Source organism: Gossypium raimondii, chromosome 13, assembly GCF_025698545.1.
Source record: "Gossypium raimondii isolate GPD5lz chromosome 13, ASM2569854v1, whole genome shotgun sequence".
In the NCBI taxonomy this organism is placed as follows: Eukaryota; Viridiplantae; Streptophyta; class Magnoliopsida; order Malvales; family Malvaceae; genus Gossypium; species Gossypium raimondii.
In genome coordinates this window covers 9,968,948-9,984,615 of record NC_068577.1, presented here as the reverse complement: position 1 = coordinate 9,984,615, position 15,668 = coordinate 9,968,948, and the positions used below count along the sequence as shown (strand labels likewise).

General features: G+C 32.7%; 1 protein-coding gene across 1 annotated transcript; it reads left to right on the top strand.

The window, feature by feature from the left end:
• Positions 1-2,036: 2,036 nt before the first annotated feature.
• On the top strand, positions 2,037-9,345 carry LOC105782853 (uncharacterized). The gene is made up of 11 exons (XM_012607903.2): positions 2,037-2,247; positions 2,815-3,118; positions 3,583-3,660; positions 3,773-4,344; positions 5,475-6,107; positions 6,198-6,352; positions 7,409-7,593; positions 7,691-7,824; positions 7,913-8,256; positions 8,332-8,435; positions 8,821-9,345. The coding sequence occupies exons 2-11, from the start codon at positions 2,836-2,838 to the stop codon at positions 8,889-8,891; spliced, it is 2,559 nt and encodes an 852-aa protein (XP_012463357.1). The 5' UTR covers positions 2,037-2,247; positions 2,815-2,835; the 3' UTR covers positions 8,892-9,345.
• Positions 9,346-15,668: the final 6,323 nt, after the last annotated feature.

Below are 15,668 nucleotides of genomic sequence, written 5' to 3'. Positions count from 1 at the left end.
TTTGAGATATTGTTATTCTACTCAAAAATAGTGAGAAATTTTTTTCTAAGTATAAATTTTATTTTTCGGAATAATAATTCAACTGGTTTCTCTTAAAGAGAGAATTTTGTTTTCCCACCGAAAGTAAAGTAAATAATTTTTGGTTTTGTGTTTGATTCGAATTCATTCGAGCCAACACTCGAAGCAATTTATGGTACGAGAATAGTGGAGAAGATCGTTCAGTTGAAGGTAGAGAACAACAAGGATCCATCTAGTTGAAAACACAGGTGAAATTTCAGTAAAAGGTTTATTGCTATAAAAATAAAAAATCAGCTCAGTTTTTAAAATTTTAATTTTTCGTTGTACTAGAAAACTATTTTCGAACCGGATTTTTTCCAACATGAACATATGGGTCCGAAAATAGAGTTGATGATGCTTGGTCTCCTCTAAAATGTTCCAATTAGTGATTCTTATAGCCAAGGGTGAAACTAGAAAATTTTTTTGGGGGTCATAATTAAATTATATATTTTTATGATAGTAAAAATACAATTTTATCATTTTAATAGCCTATATCTTTATAACTTTTAAAGAATTGAATCAATTTTTTATCATTTTTGGGAGGTTAAAGTGCAATTTTACTATTACTAATTTGAAATTTTATAGATTATAAAGGGGCTTAAATGAAAAATTTTCCATTTTAGGGGGGGTTGAGCCCTTGCTAGCCCTTTGGCTTTGCCACTACTTGTACCCCACTTTCTTCAAACCATTGATGCTTTTGTCTCTTACTCTACAACTCATGTACCATGTTTTCTCTTCATCATGTATCCTGTTTTTGTAGGGGGTTTTTTCTCTTTAAACCACTAATGTTTCATGGGTGTTCTCTTTTCATTGTGTATCCTCTTTTCAACGTTAATGAAAACAATTACTTTCCAAAAAAGAACAAAAAATCTTGTATGCATAGCTTTTACACCCTAGTGGAAAACTAGAGTTGCAGTGCGTTGGGAGTGTCTTGACCAAATAAAAGCATTTTTTTCCCAAAGAGAATATTGTGGTGTGAGTGCACAAAAATTGAGAGAAATCTCATCTCACTAGAGCCAAACAACATCCAAAAGGAGCTTAAGTAGAGAAAAAAAAGTTATCTGGTTATTAGATAACGTGGTAAGGAACTCGGTGTTGCTTAAGTAAAGTTTTGAGTTTGAGTCTTATAGATAAAAAAAAAAAAGCAATGCTAAGAGTGTGTTTGATTCGTTGAATATAACATTATATCATGTAATCTCACATTTTGGAATAAGATTACATAATTTGAATTCTCAACATTCCAGCCACCCTATAATCTTACATTCCTAGATAGTGTCAATATGTTGTAATATAGGGTGTAATGCCAATACAATTAATTCTTACATTTGTTTATGGGTGTAATATTAAATTTTGGACTAATTTACCCTCTATTTGTATTATTTTAATAAATTTTGTCCTTTTTTTCAAATAAAATTTAAGTTTAATTAAAACAATAATCTCTTTTTCTTAACATTGAAATATTAATTTGATACTTTAAAATTATAATTATTATGTCTACTCTAAAATTTTATTTATTAATATATTAATTATGATTATGATATACAGTTATAATTTATAAATTGATTTTAACATCATATATTTACTTAATAGTATGTAAATTATAATAAAATAGGAATTTAACAATATATAAATTATAATAAAAATAGGAATTATCATAATTTATAATAATTTTATGAAAATTAAGAAAAAATTAAAGGAACTAAACAAATAAATTCTATAACAATGTCAATTTAGTAAAATATGTTTGTAGGTAATAGTATATTTCGTCAATCAAATGTAAAAATCTTCTTTCAGCCAAATGAATCGAATGGGGTAATGTAACATACTCGATATATCTGTAGTCTTATATTTCAAAAATCCTATGAATTTTACGTAATTCGATTCTAAATTTAATTGGGTTGAATGCGATTAGAATGTCAGAGAAAAGGAAAAGGATTGGGCTGCAAAAGGCAATTGCTGTATGGGGATGGGCTAAATGCTGAGGGCTTAATTTCATACGGATCTAACTCGGGCCAGAAGGTAGTCAACCCCGAAACCGAAAAAATAATCAAACGACCTAGAACGAGATCGAACAACCGATCAAGTTATAGAGTCCCGTCAGGAAATTGGATCTCCCATTTCCCAGGCACCAGGCAAAAAACAATTAAAAAAAAAAACGAAAACCCTCCACAGCCTTTGATCTCCGATCAGGTAAAACAATATAGGATTTCCTTTTTCTCATCATCTATTTGACTAATTTCTTTGCTATGTCTGATCGAAAGCAAATTGTTCAATGGCATTTTTGTTTTTCTTTTTTCTTTTCATTCTTCGTTTTCTTTTTTGAATTTTGTCTTGCTTTGGAATTTCCTGGTTATAAATTTTTCATGATGAGGAAATTTAGATTGTTCATGGTTAATCCAGTGTAAAAAGGATTTATTTCAGTGATTTTACTTTGTTTGAATTATTTATATTTGTTTTCTTTTACTTCAACTTTATTCTGAACTTCGGAAAGCTGAAATTCAAGGTAATTATTAGACTTAAGGGCAAGATCCGCTTATGTAGTTAAGGTTATTGTAGGAAAAGGGAATGTTCTCTGAGTGGTTTTGATCATGCTGCTTGCTTTACATTTAATCTTCAGTTTCATGTGAGAAATCGAGACTGATTCTGAATGAGATACAAGCATGAGATGCACCAGTTCTGGTGGCGTTCTTGTTTCCTGTTGCAACTTGTACTTTTAGTATTCGAGTTGTAAAGTGTCTTTGGTGTTTGATTTTGCAGAAGCTGATTTTGGTGGAAATAATGAACTTTCTGCTGTTGCGGTCCAATCAACAGGCAGTGCCAGAGCCACCTCCAGTACAAGAAGAGGTGGCGGAATCTACTTATGTTTCGAGTTCTGCAACATCTTTAGAAGGGCTTATTGGTGAAGATCCATTTCCAGAGTACCCTACAGTTGAAAACCATGATGCCGAAACCAATGGACATTTAGGTGATAATGCTGGTGTTGGGAGTGGTAAGAAATCTTCTGTCCCAGAGAACCACATTGATGTTTGTGAAGAAGATGGATGGATCACCATTCCATATAGTAAGTGTATACTAACCTCTAAAGGTAGCTAATGTAAACAATATTTTTGGATCTGTCTCTAGATATAGCTTTAATGATTGGCTTTTACTCATTTTCTTTCCTTTTTCTCCCCTCACCTTATTCCTTCGAAAAAGTTCAACTTGTAAAAGTGGTCCTTGTTTTGAGGTATGACTCCATAGTATATGCTTTTAAAATCCGAACAATTATGGTTGTGTGGAAGAGCAATGTTCTGATGTTTGTTTTTGTTGCTGATTTACAACTTCTGGAAACTAGAGTGTGTCCAGAAAGGCAAATGCCCTAGTTCTTCTGTAGTTACATTAGATACACTTCAACTTGACAAGAGTTTCCTGACATGACTTGTTTACGAATTACATCTTCCTGAAATTTGAACTTTGGTTTTGTTGATCTACTTCCCTTATATGATATTTCTTTGTTGTATGTCTAATCTTGATACTCATTTGCAGGGGATCTCCCCGATGACTGGAACTGTGCGCCAGACATAAGTTCATTGCGTTCCCTGGATCGTTCTTTTGTTTTTCCTGGTATCTTTTTGTTTTTTGATCCTCTTGCTTCTTTCTGATTTAGCATACAGTTGGCTTGTATTCATGAAATATGTGTTTGTAACTTGAACCTTAATCCTGTTTTCTTCTTCAGGAGAACAAGTTCATGTTCTAGCATGCTTATCAGCATGTAATCAGGAAACAGAGATTATTACCCCATTTAAAGTTGCTGCAGTGATGTGTAAAAGTGGCAAGAGAAGGGGTGCTCAGAAACAAAATGGAAACATGGAGGGTGAAACAAATTCAGTGCCTGAAGGAGGGGATGCGAGTCTTAACGGTGCAGTAATGGATCAAAATGGTGAAAACTTGGAGAAAGATAAGATTGATCCAGCTAAGGATGTCTCTGCTAGTGAATCATTTCTTAGGATGGAAGATCACAGAAGACAGACTGAAACACTGTTAAAAAGGTTTAAGAACTCTCATTTCTTTGTCAGGATTGCAGAGTCAGGTGAGCCTCTATGGTCAAAAAAAGGTGCTTCTGAGAAAGTTTCTGAGTTGTCTGAGATGGATAGCCAACAATCTATTGCAAATGAAACCAATAACGCTGCCAAGAATATATCTAGACAAAATGCAGTGATTGATAGAGGAAATTTTGATGCTAATGTTTCTGGAGGAGTAGCTAGAGATTCTATTAAGTGTTGCTCTCTTTCCAGTGGAGACATAGTGGTAAGCATCACAGAAGAACTAAATTGTTAATTATTGTTTTCCTATTTGCTTTGACTTGGATAAATGCTGGAGACATCTGCTTTTAATTTTGTTAGCTGACAGGTTGAAAGTTTATTGTTTCTATTTTACATGCAAATCATGTTATCATAGTAGCTTCTTGATATTTCTTTCTGATTATGAAGGGTGTCTAATGGTAAACAATCAGTTGGTGTAGTAATTTCTGTATTTTAAAATCGCTGGCTTGCATAGGGAGGACAATGGCAGAGGGCAGGGGACACAGACAGGCAATGCACTTCTACTACCATTGCCTCTACCTCTTACTCAAACAATTGCTTTCTGCTCTTGCTTCCAATTAGAGGCTAAACAGTCATCTAACCCCTCACTTCAAAGACTGGAAAGAATCTACCTCCCTATTCCACAAACTGTCTCCTTTTCCTGACAAGAATCCTTTGAATTAAACAGGAAATTGAACAGAAAAAGGGAAAAAGAAAAGGGGGTGGTGGTGGTTGGAATAGATAGATTTTGGAGCCAAGTTATTAAGATTGAGCATATTGATGACGAGGTGGGGGCTCCATTGTTCAGTACCTTGATTTCATGTAGAACTCCTTGCCTCCATCTTCATGGATTAACATCAGGTAGGATAAACTTTTTTGACATAAATGGAGGGAGGAGAAGATTGACATTTGTTAGTACAGTTTAGGACTATATTTTTCCACATTCAATATCTTGTTAGAAATCTGGGGCATTCAACAAGTAAATTTCTTCTGTATCATTTTATGAGGGCTCCTGCTAGCAAACCTAAAAGACAATGCTACTCGTGTAAACTAATTGTGATAAGATTGTATTTTCAGTATGCTAATTGCTACCTTGCCACTTGCTTGTTCTTGCTTCTACTTTCTAGGTTTTTTCCAAAAGTTGATCCCTATTTTAAATTGCTCTCAGTTAACTCTTGCTCTGGTTCTGCAATTGATTGCGGAAGCTCTTATATGTAATGCTTTTTGTCTTCGTATTTGTCATATTTATTTGTTTTAATTGGCATATTAACTTTGTTATTATTTAGCTCCTTGCTAGGTGACTTTCTGATCCAGAGTACTGATTCTCATTTTGCTTCTCTGTTTGGAAGGATGCAGGTACTTTTAAAAGTGAATGTTGGTGTTGATTTTCTGAGAGATCCTGTCATTGAAATTCTTCAGTTTGAAAAATATCAGGACAGAAACCCGTCTTCTAAGAATCAGGACAACTTAGTATATGCAAATCAAGACCCATGTGGAGAACTGTTGAAATGGTTGCTTCCTCTGGATAACACTCTTCCGACACCTCTGACTTTATCCCCTCCGCCTTTAGGATCTGCTTCTGGAATTGGTAGCCCATCTCAAAGGCCTGGTGTTTCTGCCTCCTCTGGCTCTCCGCTCTTTTCTTTTAGTCATTTTAGAAGTTACTCCATGTCATCACTTCCTCAAAATGTTACACCTCCTGCTGGACCTGTTAAAGCCCAGAGTTCTAAACCATCATTTGACCTTGATGATGTGGATCATTACACTTCTCAGAAGAATTCAAAGGGTAAAATAACAGGGATTGAAGAGCTTCTATCATATCGGGGTGTGTCACTAGAGCGAGAAAGATTTTCTGTCCGTTGTGGATTAGAAGGGATCCATATACCAGGAAGAAGATGGAGGAGGAAACTTCAAATAATTCAACCCATTGAGATCCATTCTTATGCTGCTGACTGCAATACAGATGATCTTCTTTGTGTTCAGATAAAGGTAAACCTTAGTGTTCACTTTTCTTGATAAATGGTAAATACTTCCTCTCAACTCTAGGTTTGTTTATTCACTTATGAAGTTATTTTGCAGAATATCTCTCCTGAAAATGTACCAGATATTGTAGTATTCGTAGATGCTATAACAGTTGTTTTAGAAGAGGCCTCTAAAGGTGGACCACCTGCTTCCCTACCAATATCATGTATTGAAGCTGGAGATGACCATAGTTTGCCAAATCTAGCTCTCAGGTTGTTTTCTTTAGAAATTGAGAGTTTTCGCTTATATTTCTGAATAATTCAGATTACATATGTATATAGGAGTGGCTGCTGTTATAGCAAGCCACAAACTAGGGCATAACAGGGGGAAGTCCTCCACAAACTAGGGAAAAAGAAAATAAATGAGAGATCTGGCATTTATCCCCAGATTCTCTTTATTACAACATACCAAAAATAAGATCAAATCATAGAAAAATCCCTATAATATCTCCCTATAATCTCTAATTGATTGTAGATGAGGATTCTCCATTTTCACTCTAGGTCCCTTAATTATTTTATTTTAATGGCTCTGTGATGTGTAGCATTTTAGCTTTATGATTAAGGTACTGAAAGGAATTTCCGAAACGTAAGAAGTGGGGGAAAGTGAGGAAGAAAGAAACATACAAATAGAAACTATTTCCGAAGGGGGAGGGGATAACCAGAAACAGGGGACTGAAGAAAATACTTCTTCTTCCCTTTTTTCGGAGGAAGAGGTGGATTCGAGCAAAATCGACGAAACAGAGTGACTGGAAAGAAAAAATAATAATAAAGGGCCTCTTTATTACAACATACCAAAAATAAGATCAAATCATAGAAAAATCCCTATAATATCTCCCTATAATCTCTAATTGATTGTAGATGAGAATTCTCCATTTTCACTCTAGGTCCCTTAATTATTTTATTTTAATGGCTCTTTGATGTGTAGCATTTTAGATTTATAATTAAGGTACTACCTGTAAAAGAAAAATATTTGTCTTCTGTGGTTTATCTAGAATTCCAGACATACTTGCTTAGGGGGTGTGGCACAATGTCGCTAGTACTTCTTTAATGAGCAAGAAACCTAATTGTTGTGGAATATTTAACTGTAAATTAAAAATAAACCCTTGTCTAATGAGGACTGCCTTTGGAGCATACACATATTTGGCCATTATCTAACATCTTGAAATGTGTTTAAAGTTAAGGTTTAGCTGAGTTGTATTGACTGTCTTAGGTTCTGGGAAGTGGGAAGAGTTATCTATCCTCATGAGTTTATTGATGGTTTTGTTGCAGGAGGGGTGAAGAGCACTCTTTTATTTTAAAACCAGTGTCTTCTATGTGGAAGGATCTCAAAACTCATGGAGAAAAATCTAAATCGTCCGCTTTGCAACCTCCTTCCATGACCTCTGATAGAAAGGGGAGTGTTTTGGTTGTTAACCACTATGCGGTTATGGTATCATGTCGTTGCAACTACACAGGTATGTACATTTCCCTTGGTGTACGCTATGATCTGGCAAATTTTGTATAACTACATGTTCAAACTATTAACATATTAATCTTTTATGTTTCATGTAGAATCAAGATTGTTTTTCAAGCAGCCAACAAGTTGGAGACCACGAGTTTCTAGGGATGTTATGATCTCTGTAGCATCTGAGATGTCAGGACAATATTCTGGACCCAATGAAGGAATCACTCAGCTTCCAGTTCAGGTTTTATACAATTTGATTCTGGCTCTCTCTTGCTTGCACACCATCTATTTATCTGTGTTAATTCTTGTTGACTTGGTATGATTTTCAGGTTTTAACTCTTCAGGCTTCAAATTTGTCTGATGAAGATCTAACTATGACAGTTCTTGCTCCAACATCCTTAACCTCACCTCCATCTGTGGTGTCCTTGAATTCTTCTCCAGCAACACCAATGAGCCCATTTGTTGGTTTCTCTGAGCTTGCAGGGAAAGCAGGTGGTGAGAGGCGCACTACTGCAGTCTCAATGCCCAGTCTATCTGAGAATCAAAAACAGAATGGTGATGCTGGGGCTAAGTTTACTTCTTCCAATGCGCAGTTGACTCCAACAGCTGATTTCATTCCAACTTCGGGTTTGGGATGTACTCATCTCTGGCTGCAGAGTCGAGTACCACTAGGGTAATTCATCAACTTCTGTAATATTGTTTCTAATACTGAATGTACAAATGGTAACAATGACATCGGTTGCTTCAGATGTGTTCCTGCTCAATCTACGGCTACCATTAAGCTTGAGCTACTTCCGTTGACTGATGGCATAATCACTCTTGACACATTACAGATTTATGTTAAGGAGAAAGGTATCCGTTTGTTGAAATTTCTACTTATCATTTGCCTTGCCTATATGTTAGAATAAGTGTGTGGTTAATGTTTATTTTACAGTATTTATTTATGATAGCTATCCGTGTATTAATGTTATGTCATATATCTGTGCTTGACACTGAAAGAAAACCTCTGCTGAGTAGCAAAAAAATGCATGCCATTTCTGGATCACAATCACCAGCCATTAAGGTAGTTTCTAATTTATGCATACGTTGTCCCTTGCACATTTTGCAGGTTTTGTTCATTTCTATCTAGTTATTTATTTAGAATGTGACACTTCTCTTCTGGATATTATCAAATATAATGCCTATGGTCTACCCAAATCCGATGATTTTGATGATGAATCCATTTTTGGTGCTACAGGTCTTACATATATCCCTGAGCACTCATTGATGATAAATGCGACTTCTAGCATCTCCACAGGGATTATTTAGGATGGATTGCGACTTGTATTTCATTATGTTATTTTTAGCCGTCATCAAAGCATCATTCGGATTTTCCAGAACCATCAGTACGCAGTAGGTATCTTCCTACAATGAGCAGAAACAGAATTGTGTTGCTGATTCGTCTGAAAGAATACAACCGCGAATGATTTTCTTGTAGACTGCAATCTTGAGAATGGCATTTGTTATAATACACCTGTTGATGTGGGGGGAAAAACAAATGTTCTTTGTATTGTAGATGAACCTAAAGGTGTGAAAACTGTATTTGTTGCCAAAAAAAAAAAATCACCAAGACCTGAGTGCTTTTACAGATAATCAGGCCACAGAAAACTTGTTAGGATTCAAACACAACCCATGTTACCCTTTCAGAATTGTGAATTTGTAATCCTTTTATATGATCCACTGCTTTAAACTTATTGAAATGGCATTTCTTGAGTGCACTGCATGTGATGCTGGTATTATCTTTTACATTAGTTTACTCTCAAAGCTCGAGGTTTTTCTTTTCTTTCTTTTTTTTTATATAAGAGTAGGGTAATGGTCGTTCAAAATTGAGTCCGGGATCATAACCTTTAAGAAACCAAGTTATACTTTTTCAGTCGCTTGAACCCTAAACAACTAAAGGCAATTAACTATGACAATTAATATTTAATGTTAATAGTACATAATTCTTATTGAAATAATAACAAATTATACTCTATTACATAATATTCTGATAATGGTTTAAAAGAAAAAAGAAGAGAAAATGTGAATTTTAAAAATCTAAAATTTGAAAATAATATATATAAAAATTAACTTTACAAATATAAATAAGAAGAAATAGAATTTATAATCTTTGAAGATTAAATTCACTATTATAATGATAAAGTTATGTAAAATTGATAAAAATATTAATAACATAATTAATTGTCATTCATATGCTCATTTTTAAATTATTAATGTTCCAAACTTTTAAAATGTTAAATTTAATTAATATGGAAATTAGAAAAGACTGGTAATTTCATTTTATCGTACGTATTTATGTTGTCATTTTTATCATTTCAGCATTTGTAATTTATGTATTAAAAAGAAAATCATATTTTTAAGACTTTGGCATATTTGTTTATTGGTGAATTAAGATTCATTTGCCCAGTAAAAATTGCAAAAAGTAGAGAGATTTTTAGATGTGCTGATATTTTTAATGTTATTTTAGAGAAAATATACTGTTTTAGAGCTTGAAGTGGTAGTGTGTCAGTCAAGTCAGAAACCAGATTTCTACCAAAATTAAAGAATTAACTATAAATGGGTATTTGGTCTTAGTTGTTTTTTTCTTTTAGAATAATATATAAAGGTGAAATAAAATGGACAAAAATGGATTAAAAAACAAAACAAAAAAGAGAAGCATGAATTAAATTTTCAATGAAAGCCCAAGGTTGGCGGACACGTCACCATCTCAGTAGGTCCCACTCCATTTTCCTTTCTCTAACCCGCGCTGCCCATGTTTTGCTGCCTATTGCCCGTCCCTCCAAAGCCTGTATGGGTAATGTCTCTCCCATTAGGGCCACTGCTACCCTTTTTTCTTGCGGACATCACAGATTTTGCCTGTTCAAATCTTTTGATTCGATTTACAAAAATAATTCATTATTCTAAATTTTAAAATAAAAAGATAATTATATCATTGCTGCTATTATCTATCCGTGTTTTTTTATTTTTAATTATAAAATAATAAAATTTATTATATATTGAAGTGTTATAAAATTAAATATTTTTATTTTTATAAAAAATATATTTGACTTCAATTAAAATTTATACTTAATTTAATTATATATTAAATTTGAAATTATGAATTCATTAAATATTTTTTGTGAAAATTAATTAGTTACTATTTGGAAGGTTAAATTTTTATTAAAATATAAAAAATAATAAAAATTGAATTCATCTAAAAATAATATGTATATATAATTAAAATTTAAATATTTAACATATATTTACATAAAAATATTGAAAACGATACAATACGTAAAAGAGAATACAAAAACAAAATGTAATTATCATTGATAACAATTTTATTAGAATAAACTTATGCAAGTAACAACGTCTTAGTTTAATGACAATATTTAAGTTTTAAAACTTTAGATCTTAGGTTTGAGGTTCACTCTATGTAAATCATATGTGAGTTCTCAGTCTATATTATGATTTTATCCTACTAAATGTGGATCTTATATAAATTTATTCTAGTTTAGATATACATATATTCTAATTATCATTTAGGTCAAGCTTTATAATAATTAATCTTGATATAGTTTTCTGGATATAGTTTTGTTTGGATGTAGTCTTTATAATTACAATTTTGATTGTGCTTGTAACTTAAAAAAAAAAAACTTAGATATATTAATTGAAAAGTGTATTATGTTTGACCTATGATCATATTAGAATATGATATAGCATATAATTTAATAACATTTACAATAATTTTATTATTAATTAAATTTCATTATATTTAATTAAAATATTGAATATAAAAATTAAGATAAATAATAAATAGAAATAATAAATAATAAAAATTTATTTTTATTTAAATTTTATTTAATAAATAATTAGTTGAATTAATGATTTTTTTATCAAACCCAAAGAATAAATACATGTTTTTCAAACATAGGAAGTAAATATATTTTAAATTTAAATACTTTTCTAGAAATTAAATAACAGAAGATGAGAGAATCAACAATAGCAAAGGAACTAGACCTCCATATAAGGTCATTAGATTATTAGTAAGTTTATATTTTGATCACTAAATTTTAAAAGTTATAAAATTGTCATTGAACTATTCAAAAATTTTCATTTAAGTCATTTGGATTATTAAAATCTTTGTTGTATGACTTTCTCTATTCATAGTGCCTATACCAATATAAAGCTCTAATTTCTTTTCTCTTTTATAGTTCAATTTGTTTTCATGAAACAATTTTAAACTTCACAAATCTGCGAACCAAAACCCAAACAATTTTATTTTATAATCTTTAACACTAACCATCAGATCGACTTAAATCTAAGGTATGTTCTTCTACTCGTCAATGAGTACTGATCCACTATATTGATTATTAAATTGTTGCTTGGAGCTCGCTACCCGAACTTTTTTTAATAAAAAAAACTTAACAACCCAGTGACTTAAATAAAAAATATCGAATAGTTCAATAACTTAAATAAAAACTTTCAAATAATTCAACAGCTATTAACGTAATTTTTAAAAAAAATTAAATGATCAAAACGTAAATTTATTAATAGTTCAATAAATAGAAACTCTGTTGTTGCTTTTTTAAATTTACCGATTTACACAACGATAACTTTTCCAACGGCTACTAGGGGTCCAATAGCCATAATTTTTCATATATAAACCCATCCAAACTTTATCTTTTCAACTCAATACTCAATCCTCACTCCTCAATTCTCAATTCTCAATTCTCAATTCTCAATTCTCAATTCTCAATTCCCAATTCCCAATTATTAATTTTAAATCTTTCTCTGAATCTTATTCTCTTCGATTTTATTTTATTCCTTATGATTTGTAAAAGGACAGATCAGTTTATCCTTTTGGATGATAAGCATATTTTCGAAATTCAATTACAAATGATAAGAAAATATTACTAAATTATTTAATTTTAAATAGTTAATTGCATGCTCAGGGTACTAAATTTGTTAGTTCAATTAATCAAACCGAAATTGCCAAGAGGGGGTGAATTAGCTTTTAAAAATTTTGTGGATGCTAGAGAGAAATGATAGAAAAATGAACACAAGAATTTAAAGTGGTTCGGCCCCATTTGCCTACTCTACTACATATTAACTTTTCACTACTAAGAATTTTCCCAAATTCACTAATTTGATAACCTTTGAGGACAAGGTTTAACCTTACAAACTCCCTTAAGATTTCTACCCAAACCTTAAGACATAAACCCCCTCAAAGAGATACAAAGAAGCAAACAAAGAAATAATCCTTACAAGATCAATGTGTTTGCAAATTAAACTCAATTACAATGAAAAACACGTGAGCAAATAGAATGGAAATAAAGCTCACAAGTGTATGAAAGAAAAATATGTAAATAGTTGGCACAAAGGTTGTTTTATTGATCTTTTTGCTTGAATATACTTTATTGTAGTTGTAGGACCTTTAGAAGCTGTTATATATACCCTCTAATTTATTTCTAACAGTTGTGTTTATAAGGCTCTAAACTCGATCTGATCCACCGGATCCAGATATCCGGTGTTACATTTTTCCATTACAGACTTTTGATAGACTTATAAATATTTTACAACTCAATTAAAAAATATTCTAACTGAATTTGCATCTGAGGCATGAGTATATAATTACATTGGCCATGATGGGCTTTACATAATGATGGTGAGGTTCAATTACATAGTTCTAATCATTTACTTCTAGTTGGTGACATTGATTTCAGTAGGTTCATCAACGTATTTGGTACCCATTACAGGGACTTACAAGCGAATATCTTATCTTATTTCGTTAATTCCATTAAACTCAGTCACGCCAGCCAAATTCTGCTCTGTATGCATAATAGCCAACTCGTCACACCCTTGACGTAGCCTTGGCATTGTTCCTTCTGGCATAGTCCTATCTTAGCTTACCTGTGACATAAAAGCACAGAAGCAAGTTCATGCAAGCTTAGTGAGTAAACCTTCTTTTACCTGGATCATATTCGAAAACTCCATTTTCCTCTATCTTCTTATATCCTTTCTTTGATTTGTTCTCGGTAGGTACATTTCTAAGGTTCAATTCATTATGCCATAGATGTTATGCTATATGCCAAGATTATCCTTTACCTCTCATAATTCCCTTAACCATTCCCTCTTCAAAGAACCCAACAGATAGAATACTCTTGGCTCACCACTTACATTGGCGAACTCTAGCTTTTCTATTTATACCTTACTACTACACGAGTTAGTCTAAACACTGCTTATGGAACTTTCCTTTCAGAGTCTGCCATATTTATCATTCCTTCAAAAGACTTAATACACTGTTTTATTATAGCTCTCCATGGATTCCTTTCTTTTCGTTCAATTTCCACCATAGAGGCGTTTCTTTCAAATAGTTACCACAAGGACCATTCTTTAGATTGTATCACTAAGGCGTTCATTTCCAGAGATAGCCAGAAAGGCTACCGTGTCTAGAGATGTGCCACAGAGGCATTTTCTTTTAGAGGTTTGCCACATAGCCTTACCTTTCCCGACTCTTTCCACAAAGACGTTCCTTAACATTTAATACTCGACACAAAGGCTTTCATGTCCATAGTTTTACCCCAAAGGCGTTCCGTAACATTTAGTACTCACCACAAATGTTTTCCTGTCCAGAGTTTTACCACAAAGGCATTCATTAACATTTAGTATACTTCTCTTGGGATATCTTCAGGGGTGTGTTGCAACACCCTTAGTCTGTGTCGCAACATCAAAGGCAGTTCGTGATTTCTCTATTCTGCTCCATATGTTGCGACATTGATCATTCCGTGTTGTGACATAGCAACAAATATTTGTTTATTATGCCTTCTAATGGTCTCTTGTACACTTACAAAGTTCATTAGCTCACCCTTGGGCCTCATTCGTCTCTTAAGGACAATAAAATACTCAATTTGCACATTTTATTAATCTTAACGAAACTTACAAAAACATAATTAAAACCTATTTAAAAATGCATGCTTTCAAGCTTCTAAAGTGAGAAAATTAGTTTAATATGCTCCACAGAATTAAGGCAGATCAAACTCCCCCACACTTAATTCATTATTTATCTTCAAGCAACACAAACAGAAATAGGAAATAAAAGCCACAACCCTTAAGCAAATATGATACAAGTATTGAATTCGGAGCACATGACTTAGGCATTTCATATTCACTAACAAATTTGACATGATGAATAATTGAATTACCACTTTTGAACACAAACATCTAAGTTTAATATATTAAAAAGTATAGGGTTTCAACTATAGGGATCCATCAATACATCATACAAGTAATTAGATTATCCGATCAGAACACAAATAGTTGTTTATGCGATTGTTTAATATAATGTCCATTCATGCATAAGGAGATTTAGGTCACATAGGACTTTTTGGCTTGTAAATTTTGGGGATTAGTACAGGTATGGAATTCAAAGACAATAAGCATCAAAAGGGGTTACAGACACGAAAATAGTTTGGCATATCGTATCGATTCCTATTCTTCCCCCTTTAGTGACCTTTACCCGCTCACCGCCTTATTTCTCCTTCTCTTACTTTTCTTGTTTCTCCACATAGGAAATCATAGCATAACATAGTAACTACGACTAGCCTACGAGTTTCTGTGCACTAATGAACAAGTTTTTCTTATTCTTGTGACTTTGTCACTTTTCTTTTTCATCTCATCTCACTCAAAAATGCTTTTTTCACTATTTCAAGACCTTTTCTACTCATCCTAATTTTTTTTTGAATTTTTCTTTTTATTTTGCACTTTTAGGCTAACTTATAGTTTATATATCACACATTTCATTTTGTTTTTGCAAACTTTGTCGTGATGTATCTACTTAACCCTTAATACGTATGGCCAGAAGTCTCTAGTCGTGCAGTGCAAGACCAAAGAAAAAGGGAAAATACAAATTAACGTTTCAGGCTCAAGGTTTGTAATGAGGTTTATTAAGAAGTGTCAATAGGCTCATAAATCGGCACTAAAGGTGAATATAAATGGGTCAGCTTTTTGGCTCTGGATGTGTTCCAAACAATGCCTTAGGTCATGCCTTAATATCTATACGCACAA

Excerpts from the sequence above, each read along its gene's own strand:
- LOC105782853 (XM_012607903.2), top strand. The coding sequence starts at position 2,836 with ATGAACTTTCTGCTGTTGCGGTCCAATCAACAGGCAGTGCCAGAGCCA. Across the intron at positions 4,345-5,474 it reads TTTCCAGTGGAGACATAGTG|GTACTTTTAAAAGTGAATGT; the intron begins GTAAGCATCACA and ends GGAAGGATGCAG. Across the intron at positions 8,436-8,820 it reads GATTTATGTTAAGGAGAAAG|GTCTTACATATATCCCTGAG; the intron begins GTATCCGTTTGT and ends TTGGTGCTACAG.